At 36.6% G+C, this 25,078-nt stretch overlaps 1 protein-coding gene across 1 annotated transcript in view; it reads left to right on the plus strand.

Moving 5' to 3' along the window:
• Positions 1 to 25,078, plus strand: part of Dhc64C (dynein heavy chain, cytoplasmic) — a 1,087,706-nt gene that overhangs the window by 521,910 nt on the left and 540,718 nt on the right. The window contains exons 46-47 of the mRNA XM_090398628.1: positions 6,105 to 6,338; positions 17,192 to 17,366. Of these exons, the coding sequence (XP_090254754.1) occupies positions 6,105 to 6,338; positions 17,192 to 17,366 (409 nt within the window). The remainder of the gene's footprint in view (positions 1 to 6,104; positions 6,339 to 17,191; positions 17,367 to 25,078) is intronic.

Below are 25,078 nucleotides of genomic sequence, written 5' to 3' on the forward strand. Positions count from 1 at the left end.
TCAAGGTTTCTGTGAAGTACTTTTGTTATCTTCCAGTTGATCCTGTGTGCAGGGGTATCCAAAGCATGGTCTGCTAGGCCTGACTTATCATAGGGATAGTCCCAGATGTATCTTATGTTCACTGATGATTTCCACAGTTCTTCCTGTTTGACCGTAGTAAGCTTAATCACATAAGCAGGGTACTTCGTAGACTCCTGAATGTGATAAAGGAGAGATGCTGTCTTGGGTGAACGTATGAGAGTTGCTAATTTGACACACAGTCTGAATACAGTGCGTAGTTGATGTTTATTGAGAACTCTGATATCATTTCCAATCTACCTTTAGTTTTCCTGACTTTGCTTTTACTCATTCTCAGTGAACAAAGCTTTCTCTTGATTGATTGATCTCATCCATCCCTTTAGGACAGGTCATGACAAAATTAATGCATCCGGTTCGTCACTCCTTGCTGTATCCCCCTAAGGGTAGTATTCATGGCTGTAATCCATGTTAATGGGACTGGTTTGCTTGCTTGCAGGATGAAAAATCCCAGGTAAACTGGCGGAAGAAACCTTGTTGTCCAGGCCCAAGAACGCTAACTTGGCTTTGGCTGAGGAAGATTCTTAAGCTCCTCACGTCATCGACAGGAATTGAACCTAGGACACTCCTTCCCCAGGCATATGGTTGCAAATCACAAAGCCACTAGGCTAACCATGCAGACTCTTCTCTGGCTACCTAACTCCAAATCCATTTAATGCAGTCCTTCAGCAATATATAATTCTTTTGCACAACTTGTGCATTGATTCATTTTCAGAACATTGGCCTTCTCAGCTCACCTCTATCATAACATGATAGCTGACTTGCAATCTCTCCTCTTCTTTTACTTCCAGTAATTCTTTCATATCTTCTCTTGTGCAATATTTTTCACCTTGTAGTCATTAGGATCAGTCAAAATAAATTACTTTCACTTCCACTTTTTTGCATGCTTAAAGTTTCACTAATATTATTTTCACACCAGGGAAAGAATACCATACTCTTATGAATTACTCCTCTTATCACAGAATTTCCTTAAATTTCCCCTTACACCTGTTCATTCACTTAGTTGTGCTGATTCTTATCTCACACTTTACTCTTCTCAGCTCAGACCAGTCTGTTTTAATTTTTCAGAAGAGATGTAATTTATTTTGTTTTCACTGATTAAATTCATTTTTATATATTTTGCCTGCATGCAAAATCTTAAATCAAAATATTGAAATGTTATAAATAGGTTCAAAGCTTTTTGGTGTAAAGACTACTGTGAACTACATAAACATTAATCTTCTGGACACAAGGACAATCATTTTGGATGATGGCTATGGGGATTTGGACTGGAATGAAGAGAAAGCATATCAGGAAAATGGGGGAGGGAGGAATATATATATATAGTATTACATAGAGTTACTAAGGGATTAACTATCTTAAGCACCATGCAATGGGACTTATGGTATAAGAACATTGTATTCAGTGGTGAGCTGTGAAAATTTTAACAAAGGGCTCGCTCGTATCATCGAGCAAAAAAAAAAAAAAAAATGTATTTCACAACAAAACTTTTATTAATACAGCTTGTGTACAACTGTGTTAATTTATCTTACATAAGAAAAACATTTTTTAACTCTCAAAAATATAATAAGAATGAAATGTTTTATAATCTTTTATAAAACATGATTGGCTACTGGTTTTACCATACGATTGACTACCAGAAGGGAGAAGGGATAGCAATGCATGGGCTTATTTTATTTTATTTTCAAACTTGGGCGCATTTGTTATAGAGGAGTTGAAACAACAATTCCAAATCATCTGTACACTGCCGAATAGACTAATTTTTGTTAGGTTACCGTATGAGTTGTCGCTTAATGTTTCAAAAAAAAATTTTTTTTTTTTGAAAAAATAAAAAAGAATAAAGGGCTCGAAAATTTGAGAAAAATTTAGCTATAAGGGGCTTGCGTGAGCCCATTATTGCTCACCACTGGCATCACTGGCATCTGAGAAATCTGTTTTTGAATGAGAACTCCTGTCATCTACTGACTGGGGGGAGGTAATAATGCGTGTGAGATCTTCTTCTTACTCAGTTGAGTAAGAAGGGAACTATGAAGCACATGAATAAAATAAACTGAGAAGGCAATGTGATGTTCCGTTCTTGGGAAGTATCCAGGATGTCTAATGGAAGCTGCATTTGACAAAATTTCAAAATTATTTGAAATGTTGTCACAGAATAAATTGCTATGAAGCAGGAGTTATTTAAAAAGAGAATGTTATGGAGCTTCTATTGTGATGAAGCAGTACAAAGAGCAGGTGAGGAGAGTTGGACTGCGTGAGGATGGAGAAATCATTCTAATGAAAAGAAGTTAGCTGAAAGCTTCTCTCAACCTTTTCAGATTGAGAGAAGTCCAGTGGCGGCTGGTAAAAAATTTTAAGTGGGGGTGCTACATATACAAAAAAAACTTTTTTCCTAATCAGTAATGAATTTATTAATAAATAAATTTACTTATTAAAAATATTTCATCCTTATCACGACAACACCAATAATAAAAGTTTCGTATCAATAGCAGTGACAAGCGCAAATGAATATCGGCATTAGATCGCAGTGCATTTGTTTCGTGTAACGATAATTGAAAAAATATTATTCTTTTCATATTTTCAGCAGTGACACTCGTCATAATTCAGCCTTGTATCTATAATAAATAAATAATTATATGTTATTTTTGCAAAATAAAATAAGATTTGCAAAAAATAGTTCACTCTTTCATATCTCACAGAAATAACTTCCGCAAGCATACGATACACTGACCAATGAGCAGTGTCAGATTCACTAGTTACGTGCAGTGAGAAGCGTAAACAAATATCGGCAAGTTTGGCCGTGATTGGTTGAACGTGATATAACATGATAATTTTGACACTGCATTAGATTGCAGTGTATCTGTTGCCTTATCTAAAGCGTTAATCATACAGTTCCAATTATTAACTATTCAATCACTGTCGAAACATAAGCTGTTACCTTTAACATGTTGTATTGCATTTATATAATGTTGTAAGCATTGTTATTATTTATAAACACAAAACAAAATTTAATTTTTTCATTTTTTCCTTGGGGGGGTCGCAGTGCTTATGTATGGGCCGCCACTGGAGAAGTCGCAGAGAATTTTATCACTATGTAATAAGAAAAAGGATGAATATCACTGAAGATAGTTAAACTGTGTAATGCACTTGAAATAGCTTAGTTAAGCATTTACTTTAGTAAAGTATACATTTCAGACTGACCCATTAGCTCAATTGATGCAAAGGAAGGGAGTGGATGAAAGAATAGAGGTAGATGAGTTTAGAGATTTAAAACTCTGTAGGAGCTTGATTGAACAGTAGCAAGATTGGATGGGATACTGACATGGGTGATGAAGTAATATGCAAGATTTGGCAATGCCTGTATCTTTGCTGTTCAACTTGAGTATCAGCACATGCATGGTTCGTAAGGAGTAAAAGGAAAAGAAAGTAATTCTATTATTTCAGTGGCTAGGACTAATGGGGTGAATCATATACCAATTAGCATTCCTGGTATGATCTACATATTGGAGTGGTTAGTTGGGAATCATATCTTAAAATGCATAGATAGCTTTAGAATGTTTAAGAAAGGACAGCATGATCTTTTGCTAAAGGATAGGTCTTAGGAGTCTGCTTGAATTCTGTTGTATTATAATCAGAGCAAGATAAGATGAATGGATATATCGCAAGTATATTGGAATTTTTCAAGGCATCTGAACTGGATTCCACATGAGATTGTTATACAAGCTCAAAGGGATAGGTATTCAAAACCATGAAACATGCATAAACCTATGGTACATTTGTACCATGGTTGGGCTAAGAATATTTTACATTGTCCAGAAACTGAACTCTGCTCTAGAGGCTAAACATGGAACTTTCAAGATGCATCAGGCTTCCAATAAGCAGGATCGTGGGCTCACATCAGGAGATGAAATTCATCTCCCACCTAAACACAATCACAAACTTTCATGCCATTTTAACAGGCTTGAACCCACAGCCTATTAATTGGAGAATAAATATGCTAAATATGCCACTCAACCCTACAGGTTGGCAATTGCTGCAACTAGTCAAGGAAGCTAGAGACTTAGCCAGTTATAGTGGGCAAAAAATTAAAATTTAGGATTGCATTGCTATGATGGTGAATGGCATCAGATAATTTCACTGTTGAAGAGAACATTTCTAGGAATAAGCAGTTCATATGGTCTTTGATAAGTTCTTACTTGAGTACATAGTGCAAATATGATTGCCTGGATTCCAAGGAGATGTGGAAAACAGTTAAAGGTATATCGTCAGGTCATCATCATAATGCTGATTACGGGTATAGACCATATTGGTCTGTTCTGGTCGCATTATATACAGTATCCTCTTCTGAGGTCTACCCGACCTTCACTTTCCAGTTGGTTTATATTTTAGTATTTGTTTAGGATGTCGGGCGTCAGAACAGGTTACAGGTTCTATCCATTATTGTTTATAATTGTTTAGTTTTTCTTCTATTGATTTTTTTAGTTTTTTTTTTTTTAAATATCTTCATTCCTTTTTTGGTCTAATAATGTTTATTTGCAGTTCTTCTCATAAATCTAATTTCACTTGTTTTTATTCCTTGTTTATCTTGTTTGTTTATTGCCCAAATTTCACTTCCATATAATAATGCCATATATTGTCAGATAACCAAGATAACTGCCTATGGAATTGCACATATTTAGGAAACAGATTGAGAGAATGTGGTAATTACAGTTCGAGGTATAGATGAAGAGGGAACATGATATATGAGTTAGCGGAGGGGGTCTTGCAGTAGGAACCCTATGACAGGTGATTAGAACTTTGGCATGTGGCCTAGGGGTATTTATGAAACATAGAATATTCATATTTTTCTCATGGCATGTGTGGGATGGGTTACCTGGAGGAACTGGGATTTGTTACATGGTAGCTGGTCTGATATATATACAGGGTGTTCGGGATAAATTTGACAGTTTCGTAAGGAAAAAGAAAATCTTCTTTGTATCTATTAAATTTAATGAATTGACAAAAAAACATTACAGGCAGAGTTAATTACAATACTATCAACAAGATTTACTCAAAATAACCACCATTAGCATCGATCACAGCTTCAATTCTGCTTCGGAACCTCGAACAAGCTGATGCTACAGTCTCCCTGGGAAGGGCCGCAAAAACTGTTTTAATTTTATCCATTAACTGGGCTTTTGTATTACTGGAAGTGCGATTGGTGTCTTTTTCAACTGCGCCCCATACAAAATAATCCATGGGGTTAAGGTCTGGGGAGTTTGGAGGCCAAACATTTGGACTGGTGAAGTCGTAGAAATTTTCAGACAACCATTTTTGACTTTTCCCAGAGGTGTGGCAAGGGGCCGAATCCTGCTGCCATACATACGGCCTACCATTGGCTACCCTTGTTATCCAGGGCTTGACTACAGTTAGCAACTCCACGAACAAAGCCCGAATTCCAATGCCAGGGTTCTTCAACACCTGTTCCTGCAGATTTGCGAGGAATTCTGCTGTACGAACGCAATCAGATCGTCTGCTAGGGATCTTTCTTCTTGTTACATCCTCGTAGTCACCATTGCAAGTCTCTAGTTCATGCCTGATTGTTTTTACTGTATTCAGGGAGCATTGGGCAGCAGTCGTAATATCCTTATTTTGATGGCGGGCACGAATCATCATGATACAAGTTATTCTCTTCCATGATTCAGGTGGGTTCCAGCTATCCATCCTTTCTGACATCTTGTATATGAATGAAGAAGGGTCCAAACTTTTACATGAAGAGAAGTGTGTGTTAATACATGTAACTTACGGAAAAATATAATTAATTATAAATATGTCAAATTTATCCCGAACACCCTGTATATATATATATAAAAAACAGCATTTGTTACATCTAAATTTTCAAACCTTGGCAAGCTAACTTTATGATTTTAGCTGTTAATCTTTTTATTCCGGACATTTCCCTTCTCTTTTGCTTACTACTCTTTATATTCACATTATTTATCTGGTAGTAAAGCAAGATTTTAGTATTAACAGGTTATAGATATTTATTTTAGGTTTCACTGAGTGGAGAATGGGCTGCATGGCAGAATAAAGTTCCACAAATTGAAGTTGAAACTCATAAAGTTGCAGCTCCTGATGTTGTTGTTCCTACACTCGATACAGTACGTCATGAGTCACTGTTGTATACTTGGCTGGCAGAGCATAAACCTTTAGTACTTTGTGGTCCACCAGGATCTGGAAAAACAATGACACTCTTCAGTGCTTTGAGGTCACTGCCTGACATGGAGGTATGTTTTATTTCCTTCCATTTTTAAATAAAATTCATTTATTGAAACAATACAATAATTTTATTGATATAAAAATCTCCATATGTATATTTTAGTAAAGAAGTCATTGCTATATATCACACTTCCAGGTCAACTTACTTTAAATATCTCTGGAAAACAAGCAGTGAGGTAAATTGTGCAAAGATACATGTGCAAAGTAGCTTACTTCTCACAGCCTTTTAGATTTATGTAATAAAAATGTCAATATTAGATCTAGGGACGTTTAAGGGTCAAAGCTGTATAACTGAGAGGAAACCTCCACACAGCGTTCAAAGGAATGCGGAGAACTGACCAGGGTTTCTGACCTAATGTCCAATCTTCACTTTCTCGTGGTGCACCCTGTTAGGTATCAACCAGGATACTGAATGAATGAGGATGGGCTGGCAATTTGGGATTTAGCCGACCAAATTGTATTCTTATTGGCTTAAACCAAAATACAAAATGATGGTACAACATGACAAAATTTCACGCTGGCTGGGGCGTCGCCTGTGAAAACAAGTCCCCCATTGTTTTCACCAGGGAACCAGGGCGAACAGCGAAAAGTCAGCTACTGAAAAAATTCTGAAAACACACCCCAAATCAACATCACCAGAGTTAAAGATCGGTACTATCAACATAAGAAGCCTGAATGGCAACGAAATGGAGCTAGCTGAGGAATTAGATAAGTACCAGATCGATATAATAGGGGTGACTGAAACAAAAAAAACAAACACTGGTGAGATCTTTCTGAGCAATAAATACTAAATGTTATATTCAGGCAATGACAATCAAGGAAAAGGAGTAGCCGTAGTATTCAACACAAAATACGAGGCTAATCTTCTGGAATGGCAGGCAGTCTCAAGTATTGTGATGTGGGCAAATATGAGAATGGCAAACTGGACAATGAGACTTATTTGTGCCTATAGTCATCCCACAGAGGATTCTACTAAGGTAGAAGTGAAGGAATTTTTTTAAGGATTTAGAGAAAGCAATTGACAATAAAAAAAGGAAAAATTGGTCCTTGTTGGGGATCTAAATAGAGTAGGAAATGATTGTCAGACATAAAAAAATATTTCGGTAAAATTTGGATAAAAGAACAAAGCTAATAATAATGGCAAATACCTGTTGGATTTCTGCTCAAAACATGGACTGGTTATTACTTACACCATGTTCCAACATAAAAATGTGATCAAAATTCACATGGAGAGAAGAGGCAAGGAACGAGAAAAGTCTCATTGACTATGCTATTGTTGATAGTGATGTTTTCTCTCTGGTGCAGGACACCAGAGTGTACAGAGGATTTGAAATTGGGAGTGATCACTATTTAGTCTTGAGCAGGATAAAATTCAATTCCATATTGAAAAGAATAACATGTAAGAAAGTTTTAAAGCGATAAAAGTTGAGCAGCTCTCAGATGTGAACTGTAAACTAAAATGCACAAAGATTATTGAAAAAAAAATGAAAGAGTTTGATAACTGCAACGAAACCTTGGAGATTCAGTGGCAAGCCTTGAAGAAAACATTGATTGATTCAGCCAGAGAGGCATGTGGTGAGGTTCTCTGCAAGGATAGAAAAATCTGAACTCCATGGTGGACACAGGAAGTTAAAGAGGCAGTGCAGGAAAAGAAGAAAGCATATCAAAAGTTTCTGGCAAATAAGTCAGCTTGTGTTTTTAGAGAATACAGAGACAAATTTAAGAAAGCTAAACACTGTGTAAAACTAGCTAAAGAAAAGTCATGGGAGGACTTTGGCAAGAACATAGAAAATAAATATCAACTAGGTGGCAAAATATTCTGGAGGTTGTTGAAGAAGCTTAGAAATGGAGGAAAGAGTGCTGTAAAAGGAGTAAGAGATGATAAAGGTGACATGAAAACCGGAGAAAAAATATCCTTGAAGTATGGAGTAATTACTTCGAAAAATTGCTAAATGAAACAAGCAGTGATGACAGCACAGTGCTAAAAAAACACTCACTAGGCATGCAGTCAGGAATACATATCCATACTTGAATTAAAAAAAGCCATCAAAAGTCGGCAATATTAGATGATATTCGACCAGAAATGCTCAAGTATGGTGATATAAAAGTCTTATAGTGACTGCACTGCATAGTTCAGAAAGCCTAGATAGATGGACAAATTCCTGATGATTGGAGTAGAGCTCTCATAGTACCCATATATAAAAAGGGAAATAAATCTGAATGTGAGAATTACAGAGGCATGTCATTACTGAGTGTTCCTGGTAAGATGTATGCAAGTATACTTGAGAAACAATTGAGAAGAATTGTGGAAGAAAAGCTTGCTGGAGAACAATCTGGGTTCAGGCCACATAGAGGCTGTCAGGATCAGATCTTCACTTTACGACAAATAGTTGAGAAATCATGGGAATATAACAAAGATCTGTAATTATGTTTTGTTGATCTGGAAAAGGCATATGTCAAGGTGCCAAGAGGGAAGCTATTCAATACGCAACAGTTAATTGGTGTGGATGCTGCATTATATCAAGCAATACTTAGTCTTTATTTCAGTTTTAAGTCAGCAGTTAGAATTGAAGGAAGTACTGGAAGATGGTTTAATGTTAAATCTGGTGTCAGACCAGGATGCACATTATCCCATCTGTTATTCATTATCTATGTGGATCACATTATGAAGGAAAGTGTTATTAAACATGATGTCAAAATTGGACATGTTAATCTCAGCTCTTTGTTTTATGCGGGTGATGTTATACTTCTAAATAAATCCGCTAAAAGTCTGCAAGATTCTCTAACTAAAATGAATATCTGTTGTAATAGATATAGTATGATGGTCAGCAATAAAAAGTCAAAGACAAGTGAAGATAGTAAATTAAATATTTAAATAGAAAACAGAATCAACAAACTGGTATTGTAGGAAGTCATCATCATCATCATCAAATTCCTGCCATGTACCCTCAAGGGGTGTACAGGATATGACAGTACTACATGAAAAAATTACACCATTACTAACTTCCTATCTACAATTTTCCTCCAAATCAGTCTGTTACTTGTCAAGACTCCAACATTATCAGATCTTATATTTCTATCGTCTAAGGCACTTTGTACCGTATCAATCCACCTATATCTTGGTCTTCCTCTGGGTCGTTTTCCTGCCAACCTGGCAGAGAACACTTGTTTTGCTAATCTTTCCTCTCCCATTCTATTTAAGTGACCATACCATCTGAGGTTAGCTCTGCTAACGCATTCCTGGATGCTGACAATGTCAAGTTCTTTCCTAATATCCTCGTTTTTAATATGATATTGCCATTGATGCCATCTGTTCACGCCTCTAATCTTTCTCAGGACTCTCATATCTGCGGTCTCTAGTCTTTGGTCAAGTGTTTTACTTCTGACCCAGCTCTCAGATCCATAAGTTAAAATTGGTTTGAACACAGTCTTGTGTACAGCTAATTTAGTGTTCCGACTAATTTCTTTCTTATTCCATATGAATTTATTCAATTGACTTCCCACGATACCAGCTTTGCTGATTCTGTTGTCTATTTCTATATTTAGTTTACCATCTTCAGTAAAAATTGTGCCTAAGTAGCTGAAATGTTTTACTTGTTCCACAGGTTCTCCATTCACAACACAGTTGACATTTTCAATGATTCTGCCTATTTTCATTGTCTTTGTCTTTTTATTGCTGACCTTCATACCATATCTATTACAACAGCTATTCAATTTAGTCAGAGAATCTTGCAGACTTGTAGCAGATTTATTTAGAAGTATAACATCATCCGCATAAAGCAAAGAGCTGACATTAACATCTCCAATTTTGATATCAGGTTTAATACCACATTCCTTCATAATGTGATCCATATAGATAATGAATAACAGAGGGGATAATGTACATCCTTGTCTCACACCAGATTTAACATTAAACCATCTTCCTCTACTTCCTTCAATTCTAACTGCTGACTCACAACTCAAATAAAGACTTAGTATTGCTTGATATAATGCCCCATTGACACCATATAACTGCAGCGTATTGAATAGCTTCTCTCTTGGCACCTTGTCATATGCCTTTTCCAAATCGACAAAACCCAAATACAGATCTTTGTTATATTCCCATGCTTTCTCGACTATTTGTCGTAAAGTGAAGATCTGATCCTGACAGCCTCTATTTGGCCTGAATCCAGCTTGTTCTTCACCAAGCTTTTCTTCCACAATTCTTCTCAACCGTTTCTCAAGTATACTTGCATAGATCTTGCCAGGAACACTCAGTAGGGAAATACCTCTGTAATTCTCACATTCAGTTTTATTTCCCTTTTTATATATGGGTACTATGAGAGCTTTACTCCAATCATCGGGAATTCGTCCCTCTGTCCAGGCTTTCTGAACTATGCAGTGCAGCCACTGTAAGACTCTTATACCACCATACTTCAGCATTTCTGGTTGAATATCATCTACTCCTGCTGCCTTTCCACATTTCAAGCCTTTGATGGCTTTTTCTACTTCAAGTATGGATATGTATTCCTGACTGCATGCCTGGTCAGTGTTTTTTATCACTGTGCTGTCATCACTGCTTGTTTCATTTAGCAGTTTTTCAAAGTAATTACTCCATACTTCAAGGATATCTTTTTCTCCTGTTTTCATTTCACCTTTATCATCTTTAATTCCTTTTACAGCACTCTTTCCTCCATTCCTAAGCTTCTTCAACAACCTCCAGAATATTTTACCACCTTCTTGATATTTATTTTCTATATTCTTGCCAAAGTCTTCCCATGACTTTTGTTTAGCTAGTTTTACACACTGTTTAGCTTTCTTACATTTGTCTCTGTATTCTGTAAGAGTAAAAGCTGACTTATTTGCCAGGAACTTTTGATATGCTTTCTTCTTTTCCTTCACTGCCTCTTTAACTTCCTGTGTCCACCAGGGAGTTCTGATTTTTTTATCTTTGCACACAAATTGTATTCTTATTGGTTAAACCAAAATAAAAAATGATGGTTGTAGGAAGTCAATTGAATAAATTCCTATGGAATAAGAGAGAAATTAGTCGGAACACTAAATTAGCTGTATACAAGACAGTGTTCAAACCAGTTTTAACTTATGGATCTGAGAGCTGGGTCAAAAGTAAAACACTTGACCAAAGACTAGAGGCCGCAGATATGAGAATCCTGAGAAAGATTAGGTCGTGAACAGATGGCATCAATGGCAATATTGTATTAAAATGAGGATATTAGGAAAGAACTTGACATTGTCAGCATCTAGGAATGCGTTAGCAGAGCTAATCTCAGGTGGTATGGTCACTTAAACAGAATGGGCGAGGAAAGATTAGCAAAACAAGTGTTCTCTGCCAGGTTGTCAGCAAAACGACCCAGAGGAAGACGAAGATATAGGTGGATTGATACAGTACAAAGTGCCTTAGATGATAGAAATATAAGATCTGATAATGTTGGAGTCTTGACAAGTAACAGACTGATTTGGAGGAAAATTGTAGATATGAAATTAGTAATGATGTAAATTTTCATGTAGTACTGTTATATCCTGTAGACCCCTTGAGGGTACATGACAGGAATTTGATGATGATATTACATCTAGATATTGACATGCACAATGCTACGTTTGTGCTCATGTACTTTCTGATATATGTCAGTTTTTCTGCTCTTCTTTTCATTCTTCTTTGGCTGTAAGTCTATTCTCCATTCTTCACTTATTTGCAGTCTGTTATTCAGTAAATGACTGACTGCAGAATGTCATTCAGTATATATTCATGATGCAACCATCCTGAATATTTATATATATATGTTAAAGATACCAAGCTATTTTAAACCTGGTTTTACACCATTTCCCAAGTAAGCAAACAGACAAACAAGTCAAGTTTGCGCCTGCACATATTACGAGTCTAGCTGACCCTCAAAGTAGTGCAAGTCAAGGCAACTCATGGTAAAGGTAGAATAAGCTCTGATCACTATTCTTAATATTTACCCTTAATGCACATCCCATCTCCTTGAGGAGATGTATGATGCTATGTATTAAAAGCAAGGGGTCACTACCCAGACCTGTTTCGACCTTTATGGAGATCTCATGAGTGGGAACTAGGCTAGACATACCAAGATTTTAGTAATTTTTAAAATAAAAGTATTTTACCCAATGTAAAATACTTTCTATGTATATATATATTCAAAATAATTCAGGGTCAGCTCTGAGCCCCTACTTCTTTGACCTGGTCATGGATGTCCTAGTGGAGGATGTCAAGAAGGAGGCACCATGGAGCATGCTGTTTGCCAACAACATTGTTCTATGCGAATCATCCTGAGAGAAGCTTGAAAATACCCTGGAAGAGTGGAGAAAGGCATGAGAATTAACCGGGTGAAGATTGGATATATGCCAACAGGGAGTGACGAGGATATGGCCATACGACTCCAGGGTGATAGGCTAATTTCAGGGAAGAAATTCAAGTACTTTGGGTCGGTTGTCGAGAGGAATGGTGACTTGGATGAGGAAATACATAACCGAATAACATGCGGTTCGATGAATTGGGGGAAGATGAGCGGGGTTCTGTGCGACAAGAGAGTGAGTTGTAAGAGGAAAGGAAAGCTGTATAAGATGATGGTGAGGCTGGCGATGCTCCATGGTACAGAGACGTAGCCTATAACCAAGGCACAGGAGAGTAAGATGGAGGTAGCGGAGATGTGGATGTTGAGATGGATGAGTGGTGTGACAAAGGAGGACAGGATAAGGAATGACTACATCAGAGGGACGGTTAAGGTGGACCAATTGACAAGAAGATACAAGAAAGTAGGCTGAGGTGGTTTGGACATGTAGATAGGAAGGATGAGGAGTATGTTGTAAACGAGTGGAGTATATGGAGTTGGAGGGAAGGAGGAAAAGAGGCAGGCCCAAGATCAGGTGGAGGGATAAGGTGACAGAGGATCTTATGGAGAAAGGATGGGGTACGAAGTACTCCCTAGACCGGAGAACTTGGAAGAGGAAGGTTAAAGATCGGTGCGATGACCCCGTTTAACATGGGATAAGGCATAGTGAAAGAAGAAGTAGTGGGTTAATTTGAATATGAGACCAGCTAACTCACCTTTAATCTTTCGACTGAAGGTGAGTTAGCTGGTCTCGTATGGAGGTACTGGGTTTTTCATCCCTCAGAATAGGCAAAAACTGGCCCAGAGAAAATACGCCTCTTCATTACTCCTTATTCCTGGAGGACACCTCCAGGAATAAGTAGTAACCGATCTATTTCATAGGATTTCAGTTCTGAATACCTACATGGTATAATGTGTATGTCTATGCATAAGCGTAAATTAGGATAGGATATATATATATAATATACAGTGGAACTCGGTTATAACGATCACGGTTACAGCGAATTCACGTTTATAACGAATAATTTTGACGGTATATTTGAATTACATTTGATTTAATGTATGTATTTCATGTTAATTATGAATTCATTTCACAGGAATAACGAACGAATAATACACATTAGTCGTTCCTTTACTGACATTTCGTACATATGCATTTTCTGGTTGTGGAAAAATGTCAGGAGTCAAACGGAAAATTTTATCAGTTTCCGAAAAAGTAGAAATTATACGGGAGGCGGAAAATGGCCAATCAAATCTGACAGTAGCAAAGAAGTATGGTTTGTCCCCATCTACAATATCAACAATTTGGAAGAATCACGAGTTGACTCTGAAAGCTTTTGAAAACAATTTATCAAAGTGTAAAAAACTTAAGTGTAATAAAAGTGACGTTGACAAGGCACTTCTTTTTCTGGTTTAAAGTGCAAAGAACCGCTGGCTTGCCTATTAGCAGACCAATTTTGAAAGTTCAAGCCGAAAAATTTGCTGTTCTACTTGGTTATAGCAATTTTAAATAAAAAAGTAAGTGGCGAGGCGTTGTCCATTGACAAAATGTTGTTTCTTACTGGATCAGGAATGTATGACCGGACATCAAACGAAGGTATGGATACAACAACATTTATAATGCAGACAAAGCAGGGTTTTTTTATAATTTAACATCCGATAAAACTTTTCAATTTAAAAACGAAAAGTGCATTGGCAGAAAACTTATCAAAAATAGACTCGCAGTTTTAGTTTGTGTGAACATGACCAGTAGCGATAAAAGAAAGCTTCTTGTAATTGGAAAATTGGCATAGCCTAGATTTTTTAAAAACATATAAAGAAACTTCCTGTTGATTATACAGCAAATAAGAAGGCCTGGATGACATCTTCAATTTTCGAAAATGAAATTCGCAAGTGGGATAAAAATCTTCGCAGTGAAAACCGGAAAATTTTGTTATTGATAGATAACTGTCCTGCCCATCCTGTAATGGCTAATTTAACAAACATAAAACTTGTTTTTTTGCTACCGAATGTGACATCTGTCTTGCAACCACTTGATCAAGGCGTAATTAGATGTTTTAAATCCCATTTTCGTCGTCTGTTAGTCTTGGAACTGATAGAACGCAGAGAAAAATCCACGGAAAATGCATATACTTACAACTCGAAGATCAGTGTACTTCACGCAATACGTTTAATGAGTGATGCTTGGAATTTGGTGTCATCGTCTACGAAAACTGTTTTAAGAAAGCCGGTCTTGCAGAATACGAGTACGAATCTGAAGAAGATGAAGAGGATAACTTACCATTATCAGCGTGGTTAAAAGCGCGAAACTTGGACAATTTTGAAAGGTGTGCAGAGATTGATAATTTTATAGACATTGATAATGGCGTCGCAACTTCGGGTATACCGACAGACATGCCATCTTAAAACAAATCTCTCATACACCAGAAGAAGAGAATAGTAGTAATGACTCCGAGGAAGAAAATAGCAATGATGAGAAAATCGTTACCTGGTGTGAAGCAGAAAGTGCTTTACATATTTTAACAAGATTTATGGAATCGCAATCTGTAAGTTCAGACGACACATTCAAGCATCTTAGTGGTATAAGGAACAATGTCAAATTTATGAAATATGTGTCTTGTGCAAAGCAAAGCACGCTTGAGTCAATGGGGCAGATGATCCTCTAAGGATCATCTGCCCCATTGACTCACCCTTGGGGAAACAGGACGTACAATCACTATCTGTAATAAAAATTTTAAAAAAATATATATAAAAAAAGACACATTAAATTTAACTATTTTGGTGAAGCAGGCCTCTCATATCATGCTCTTAACCCTATACCAAATTGATTGGAAAAGTACTTGTTCTTTACATCATACAAAAATTTAGTATGAACAGAAATTTAAAGAAGCCTGTAAAATTTTGATTAACCACCCTAACCATTAACAATAATATTGGCATAAAATCCCAAAATTTGGACACACATGCTGCTCTCTAGCTTAATTTAATATTGTAACCTAATAGATAATAATAACAGGATTCTTAGCTTTGATGTAGTAAGGTTTTTTTTTTTTTTTTTTTTTTTTTCCCACTAGAGATCAGGCCAATAGTTTTAACATTTGACCAATAACTTCAGCATACCATGTAGATTATGTAGTGCGGTTTGTTTCTTTGTGTGTGTGTGTGTGTGTGTGTGTGTGTGTGTGTGTGTGTGTGTGTGTGTGTGTGTGTGTGTGTGTGTGTGTGTGTGTGTGTGTATCAATTCTGAACAATATGCTGAGAGCTTTCAATTCACCTACCTCAATTCTCAAGCCTTGGTAAACTGTTGTTTGTGTAGATTTTTCAATTAGTGCTGGTGATTATGTAGTGGAAAGCTGCACTGTTGAAGAATCAGAGTTCTTTGTCATATATTGCAACTCATGGGATTCTGTAGTAGTGTAATGTCTGCTCAGAAATTATAGGAATTATAATGGAAATAATTGCAAATGTAATGTGCTTGTGATATATTTAAATAAGGTAAACAATGTAATTAGCATTTCATTTGGTTAGAAAATAAATGTTTATTAACAAGGAATTCTTGTTTTTATGCTTTACGTAAGGCTAGACAAATAAGTTGCCACTGAAATAACTTGATGTCCAGACTGCCCATGTATGGGCATATGACTTGACATCATATTGCCCAAGTATACCATTATGCCTCCTTCTGGACATTTTTTTGTATGACTCCCACCTACGGAAGGTTGCAAGCACATGATACATTAGCACCACAGGTAGAGGATATTTTATTTGTTTTATGTAGTTCAGAAACTTTATTTTCCTGTGTCTAGAAATGAAATAATGAAAAATTTCAAGTGTCACTCTAGACCTCCATTAAGTGGCTTCATCACCAGGTGATGAAATTCATCTTTCACCTGAAGTGGTAGGATCCAAATCATGTTGGTTCGAGAAATGGGAACATTAAACTCTTGGTGAACCAGGCCAGCAATATTGCCATGCATTGTTTCTTGTTGTAATGATTATGACCCATACTGATTTTGACTTCATTCATATTTCATGAATGTGACTGTAGCTAGATCATGTTCTAGCTCCCACTTAATAAATTTAAGTCATCTGTTACTATATACACAGTGTAGCTTAGTTGTGAAGTTATTTCTCATACTTCAGTAAAGGATACAAACAAGAACATAATTACTTGTAGAATATAATTTTAATAAGAATAACAGTATATTTAATTAAAATAACTGATTGTTTAACTATCTCAAAATCCTAGATCACATTTTTACTACAATACGAGGAAATAATCAGGTAACAGTAGCAGTCAAATACATTTTTTAATAATTGAAAATCTAACATTACAGCTTTTAAATTAAAGCTGTTTCTGATTTTACTTGTTTTTATTCGTCCTTATTTTTACATTTAAAATTCTTCAGTATAATTATCCTTGTACATTTTCACCCTTTATATATATATATATATATATATATATATATATATATATATTTTTTTTTTTTTTTTTTAATTATCCCCAATAGGTTGTTGGTCTTAATTTCTCTAGTGCCACAACACCAGAATTGCTGCTGAAAACATTTGATCACTATTGTGAATACCGACGTACTCCAAATGGCGTAGTGCTCTCACCAATTCAGTTGGGCAAGTGGCTTGTGCTTTTCTGTGATGAGATTAATTTACCTGATATGGATAAATATGGTATGTATGTATTGAATGCAGATATATATTTTGTGTATGGTTATAATTAAAGTTGAATTTAATCAAGTTTGTTAGCATCATATCAATAAATGTTTTAAGAAAGCTGACATTTTGATTTTTTCTTAACTTGGTTTCATTTATTATGTGATGATTTAGGATTATTTTAATTATATTTTGTATAAATATCAAATTGTTAATTTTTAGGTAACTTTTAAAATGCTTATCACACAATACAGCAACCTCATTATTTTTTATTTCATTATAGTGAATATTTCTTAAGGACGTTTATTTCCAAATGCATGTTGAATGGGCAGATTGGGCTCCTTGCTAAATGGGCCTTCTTTCAAAATTGAAGCTTGATAACATGTAGGAGACCTGTTTTTTTTTTTTTTAATTTTTTTTATTTATCTGCTCCGCATGTGAAAGACCACAAGACCTGTAAGCACATTAGTGTGTGGGCAAGAGGAAAGATGGAATCTGTTTCACATTTTGTTTGAATAGCTGAAGGTTGTATTCTTCGGGGAAGGCAGAGGGGGGAGACTGTTCCGAAGAACAGAAGTAGATGGAATGTAAGAGAAGACAATGAGGTTGGATTCGGGATGGAGTGTAAAAGGGTGTTGGATAGCAGTGGTTCTTGTTCTAATGATTTGGGCGGAAGTTGTAGATAGTGGTTAATTCAATAGAGCACTCTCCAAGAAATTGTCTGTAGAAGAGGCCAAGGCAGAAATTGAATGTCTCTGAGAGGAGGGGGGGGTTGACGTGGATGATATATGAGAGAGGATTCGTTAATTAGTTGGATTGTCCTCTTCTGGTTAGAATCGAGCAAACTTAAAGAGGATTTTGGTGTACCACCCCAAATATAGGAGCAATATTCGATGGTTGGGGAGATTTGGAGTTAGCAGCTGTGAAGGTGTAAGTGATGCCTTGTCTGAAAAAGTAGACCAAGCTTTTTGGCTGCTGCAGAAGCTATAGTTGAAATGTGTCTGTACCAGGAAAGATCAGAGGCATAGGTCAGTGCAAGGAGGGAAATCTGATTGTGTTTCGGTTTCTCAGTATTACTGAAGGTAAGGGGGGGGGGGTAAAGTCCTTTCTTGCAAGAGGTCAGACAGGACTGAGTTTCGGTGGCATTGATGTCTACAAAGTAGTCCTTGCCCTATTGGGACATACCTAGGAGTTCAGGCCACTGGTCATAATGGATATTGAGAATTCTAAAGCTACACAGTTTTTCAAATGAAAAGGAGGAATGGCACATACTGTCATCAACCAAGATGTGTACTGAATTGGTCATTTATATACTACAGGAGGAGAGTGGGTTTAAGAACAATCCTGGAGTATTCCTGCATTGGTAGGGAAATGTCCATAATAACGTAGTGAGCAACCAGCGAGACATTTGGTGACCCAGTTGTAGACTGTGGAAGGCAGGCCATAGGATGGCAATTTGCTAAGTAGGCCCCTGTGCCAAATCCAATCAGATGCCTTTGAAATGTTGAGCGCAACCATGTGAGTTTCTCAAAATTTTTCCTTGGCTTGAGTCCAGATGTGGGTGGTGAAAGCAAGATCAACTATAGATCGCAAGTGGCAGAATCCATACTCACTGGTTTGTTGGTAGGTCTCTCGGTGGTTCAAGAGTTGGTTGATGATGACCTTGTCCATAATTTTAGAGAGAGAACAAAAGTGAGAGCAATTGGCTTGTTGACTTTTATCATCTTTCATTGGAATGGTTGGATGTAGGCCTGTTTCCATGTTGTAGGGTAGATTCCAGTTGAATAGGATAGATTAAATTATATATTTAGTTTAATCAAATGTAGGCAAACAAAGTTTGCACCTGAAGTATCTTCAGGACTGTGGCAAAGGTGAACAGATTTCTCATCACTTGCCGTAATATCTCCCATAATGCAAAGCACATCTCCTTGTGGACAATGGGAGCCAGACTAGGTCTGGTTCCCATTTAAGAGACCTCAATAAAGGTCGAAACCGGTCTGGGTAGTGACCCTTCACTTAATGCATAGCATTATACATATCCGCAAAGAGATGTGCTTTGCATTATGAGAGATACTAAGGCAAGTGATGAGAAGTTTGTCCACCTTTGCCACGAGTTTCCCCAGTCTTGAAGATACTTCAGATGCAAACTTTGTTTGCCTACACTTGGATAAAGGATTAAACTAAATATATAATTTATAGTCTAACCATGTGAAAAAAAACTTCCAACATTGTTCTCTAATCCAAGGATAGATTAAGGAGGTAATACAGGATAGGCATTACTTCTGGGGCACAATTTGTTAACACAAGAGGTGGGAAAAATATCTTTAGGACTAGATGCCTTATTTGTGTTCATGTTATTAAGGATTCATTGGATTTCTTTCTGGCAGAAAACTATGGGTGGCATGAAGAAAGAGAGTGAGAGCTGCTCTTGGTGATCGCAGGGAATTTTGCCAAGATGATCAATGCAGGAATTGGAAGAGGAGTGATGCCAGTAAGTTGGCCTTGTCTTTGGGTGAGGTAAGCACTTTACCATTCAGATGTGAGGATGGTGGAAACCTAGGTGGACAAAAGTTGCACCTAAATTGCCTTGAACCCAGAAGGAGCAACTGCCATTTGGGAAGGAGGTGAGTTTGCTGCATTTGGCCCTTTCAAAGTCTGATTTTGATTTGGTGATAATTCTTTTATTGCTGTATAGGCAGAATGAGCAGTTGGAATTTTGGTCTTGAGCCATTTGTAGGTATGCAGGGTTTTTTCTTTTAGTGTGTTAACATACTTTTTTGAAAACCAAGGCTTGGATGGCTGAGAATTGGGAGTGGAATAAGGGATGAAAGCCTTCGTTCATGTGAGGATGATTTCTGTTATTTGGTCTGAGCAGGTGTTTGAATCAGAAGAACTGAGGCAGTAGTCAAACCATGGGAGGGAGGAATAGAAGTTGTGGAGGTCATCCCATTTGTGGGGAAAGGTAAGTGTGTAGCAAAAGAGACTTGTATGAGGTTGTGATCTGATCTACCAAGAGGAGAAATGGTGTGCACAGTATACTTTGAAGGGGATCTTGTTAAGAAAAGGTCAAGTTTGTTGGCAAATTGGAGGGATTGTTAGGTATTCTGGTAGGGAGATAGGTTATGAGAAACACAGATTGATGATCTTTCTAGTTTGTAAGCGTGTCATCTTCATTTTCAGTAGTATACTCCATTAGGTCTTTTGGATACCAAACATGAGGATGGCATAAACTGCACATCCTATTATGATGGTACAACATATAAAATATCTTAGACAAATCTTTTGATAAACTTTATGTAGGAATTCTTGAGAAAGAACTTAAATTTTATCTTTCCCTTAAAGTGTTAATCTGAGTAATCTGTTGCAGCAAAGCAAAATGTCAGGAAGAACAAGCTTGTTCTGACCAAATAGGGGCGGCCATAACTATACTTTAAAACTAATGTCCAATCCTCACTTTCTCCTGGTGCACCCTGTTGGGTATCCCCCTGGACACTGAATGAACGAGGATGGGCTGGCAATTTAGGATTTAGCCAGCCAAATTGTATTCTTATTGGTTAAACCAAAATAAAAAATGATGGTACAACATGACAAAATTTCATGCCGGATGGGGCGTTGCCCAGTTAAACAAGGTCCCCATTGTTTTCACCAGAGAACCAGGACAAACAGCGAAAAGTCAGCTACTGGAACAAATCTGAAAGCACACCCCAACTCAACATCACCAGAGATAAAGATTGGTAATATCAACATAAGAAGCCTAAATGGCAAAGAAATGGAGCTAGCTGAGGAATTAGATAAGTACCAGATTGACATAATAGGGGTGACTGAAACAAAAAAGACCAAAACTGGTGAGATCTTTCTGAGCAATAAATACAAAATGTTATATTCAGGCAATGACAATCAAGGAAAAGAAGGAGTAGCCATAGTATTCAACACAAAATATGAGGCTAATCTTCTTGAATGGCAGGCAGTCTCAAGTAGAGTGATGTGGGCTAATATCAGAATGTGGAATTGAACATTGAGACTTATTTTTGCCTATGGTCCCACAGAAAGTTCTACTAAGGTAGAAGTGGAAAAATATTTTGATGCTTTAGAAAAAGCAACTGACACAATGAAAAAGGAAAAGTTGGTCCTTGTTGGGGATCTAAATAGCGGAGTAGGAAATGATTGTCAGACATATAAAAATATTTTGGGAAAATTTGGAGAAAAGAGCAAATCTAATAATAATGGCAAATACCTGTTGTATTTCTGCTCAGGACATGGACTGGTTATTACTAACACCATGTTCCAACATTAAAATGTGCACAAATTCAAGTGGAAAGAAGATGCAAGGAATAAGAAAAGTCTCATTGAGTATGTTATTGTTGATAGTGATCCCTGGTGCAGGACACCAGAGTGTACAGGGATATGAAATTGGAAGTGTTCACTATTTAGTCTTGAGCAGGATAAAATCGAATTTCATGTTGAAAAGAATAACATGTAAGAAAATTTTAAAGCGAATAAAAGTTGAGCAGCTCTCAGATGTGAACTGTAGACTAAAATACACAAATATTATTAAAGAAAAAAATGAAAGAGATTGAGAACAGGAACCAAACCTTGGAGAGTCAGTGGCAAGCCTTGAAGAAAACCTTGATTGATTCAGCCAGAGAAGCATGTGGTGAGGTTGTCTGCAAGGATAGAAAAATCAGAACTCCATGGTGAACACAGGAAGTTAAAGAGGCAGTGAAGGAAAAGAAGAAAGCATATCAAAACTTCATGGCAAATAAGGCAGCTTGTGCTCTTAGAGAATACAGAGACAAATGTAAGAAAGCTAAACACTGTGTAAAACTAGCTAAGAAAAGTCATGCGAGGACTTTAGCAAGAACATAGAAAATAAATATCAAGAAGGTGGTAAGATATTCTAGAGGTTGTGGGAGAAGCTTAAAATGGAGGAAAGAGTGCTGTAAAAGGAGTGAGAGATGATAAAGGTGACATGAAAATGGGAGAAAAAGATATCATTGAAGTATGGAGTAATTACTTAGAAAAATTGCTAAATGAAACAAGCAGTGATAGCACAGTGGTAGAAAACACTCAACAGGCATACAGTCAGGAATACATATCCATACTTGAAGTAGAAAAAGCTATCAAAGGCTTGAAATGTGGAAAGGCAGCATTAGTAGATGATATTCGACAAGAAATGCTGAAGTATGGCGGTATAAAAGTCTTATAGTGGCTGCAATGCATAGTTCAGAAAGCCTGGAGAGAGGGATGAATTCCCAATGATTGGAGTAGATCTCTAATAGTACCCATATATAAAAAGGGAAATAAAACTGAATGTGAGAATTACAGAGATATTTCTCTGCTGAGTGTTCCTGGCAAGATCTGTGCAAGTATACTTGAGAAGCGGTTGAGAAGAATTGTGGAAGAAAAGCTTGGTGAAGAACAAGCTGGATTCAGGCCAAATAGAGGCTGTCAGGATCAGATCTTCACTTTACGACAAATATTTGAGAATGCATGGGAATATAACAAAGATCTCTATTTAATTTTTGTCTATCTGTTAAAGGCATATGACAAGGTGCCAAGAGAGAGAAACTATTTAATACGCTAAAGTTATATAGTGTGAATGGGGCATTATATCAAGCAATACTTAGTATTTATTTGAGTTATAAGTCAGCAGTTAGAATTGAAGGACTTACAGGAAGATGGTTTAATGTTAAATCTGGTGTGAGACAAGTATGTACATTATCCCCTCTGTTATTCATTATCTATATGGATTACATTATGAAGGAAAGTGGTATTAAACATGATATCAGAATTAACATCAAAAGGAGATGTTAATGTCAGCTCTTTGCTTTATGTGGACGATGTTATACTTCTAAATTAATCCGCTACAAGTTTGCAAGATTCCCTTACTAAATTGAATAACTGTTGTAATAGATATGGTATGAAGGTCAGCAATAAAAAGACAAAGACAATGAAAATGGGTAGAATTGTTGAAAATGTCAACTGTGTTGTGAACGGGGAACCTGTGGAACATGTAAAACATTTTAGCTACTTAGGCATGATTTTTAGTGAAGATGATAAATTAAATATGCAAATAAACAACAGAATCAACAAAGCTGGTATTGTAGGAAGTTAATTAAATAAATTGATATGGAATAAGAGAGAAATTAGTCGGAACACTAATTAGCTGTATACAAGACAGTGTTCAAACCAGTTTTAACTTATGGATCTGAGAGCTGGGTCAAAAGTAAAACACTTGACCAAAGACTAGAGACCGCAGATATGAGAGTCCTGAGAAAGATTAGAGGCGTGAACAGATGGCATCAATGGCAGTATCATATTTAAAACGAGAATATTAGGAAAGAACTTGACATTGTTAACATCTAGGAATGTGTTAGCAGAGCTAATCTCATGTGGTATGGTCACTTAAACAGAATGGGAGAGCAAAGAATAGCAAAACAAGGGTTCTCTGCCACGTTTGCAGGAAAACAACCCAGAAGAAGACCATGATATATATGGATTGATATGGTAAAAAGTGCCATAGAAGATAGAAATATAAGATCTGATAATGTTGGAATCTTGACAAGTAACAGACCGATTTGGTGGAAAATTGTAGATAGGAAGTTAGTAATGCAGTAAATTTTTCATAACAGTATCATACCAAGTACACCCCTTGAGAGTACATGCCAGGAATTTGATGATGACGATGATGGTCATTCTCACCAACTGGAGGGAAATTCAACACCTCATTTACAACATCTGAGATAATCAAATCCAACATCCTTTTCCCCATTCGCCCTCTGTTGCATACTACCTAAGGTAGTTGTCCTTCAAAACCTCAAGAAAATTCTCTTTGTACTCAGATTGTCTCTTCATTCCAGTCTATATTACTATAATTAAAATCTCCCATAACAATCACCTGTTTCTTATTAGCAAGATTGATTCGCATATGCATTTCCTTCTTATCCTCCATATCACGAGTTCTATAGCATCATCCAACTAGATATTTCATTCTGTTCACCTCCACTTCACATCATACTACTGGGTTGGCAAATAAGTTTGTTCGGTTTTTCAGAGTGAAATGAAACACATTTTATTTAATATATATAATACATACTAGTCAGGGAGATCACCCAGTGTACTCCTGTACATGTCAGAATTGTAAAGATGAAAAATACAAAAGATAAAAACAAAACAATATACATATGTTATATCAGGATGCAAAAAAAAGGAGTTAGCCACTATCATGGCTGTTCTGAAATCCTCTTTATCATGAGAAGGTAGCAGATAAGAAAATTTCAACAGCTACTCAAACTAATGTATTCCGGCATTTGATAATTTCACCATACCTGAATTTTATGATTGTGACTGTTTCTCTGCTGGCTGCCTGAATTGCACGATCTATGGTTTCATTCCCCAAAACAACTCAAAAAATGTTTCTATTCAATGAGAACATACTTATGAAAAAAATTGTTGGAAATTTATCACTTAAAGACAAACCACCATGCTCCCCCCCCCCCCCCCCCAAAAAAAATGTGGAATGTTGAACTTACCCAGTGATCCTGGCACATCTGAATGTTTTGAATTTTGGATATTTTACCAGAAGAAATTGATACTGGTTATCCATAATTCCCAAAACCTAATGTGAAATATAATAAACCAAACAAGGGTAAGTCCTCAATCTTCCAGAAATCAGATATCTATAAAGCCTAAAACAATAGACTCCGTTGACCTGTAGGACTTGCAGCAGA

The sequence above is a fragment of the Typopeltis vanoorti genome, chromosome 10 (genome assembly GCF_054136105.1).
Source record: "Typopeltis vanoorti isolate ZY-2024b chromosome 10, IOZ_Tvanoo_1.0, whole genome shotgun sequence".
Taxonomy (NCBI): domain Eukaryota; kingdom Metazoa; phylum Arthropoda; class Arachnida; order Uropygi; family Thelyphonidae; genus Typopeltis; species Typopeltis vanoorti.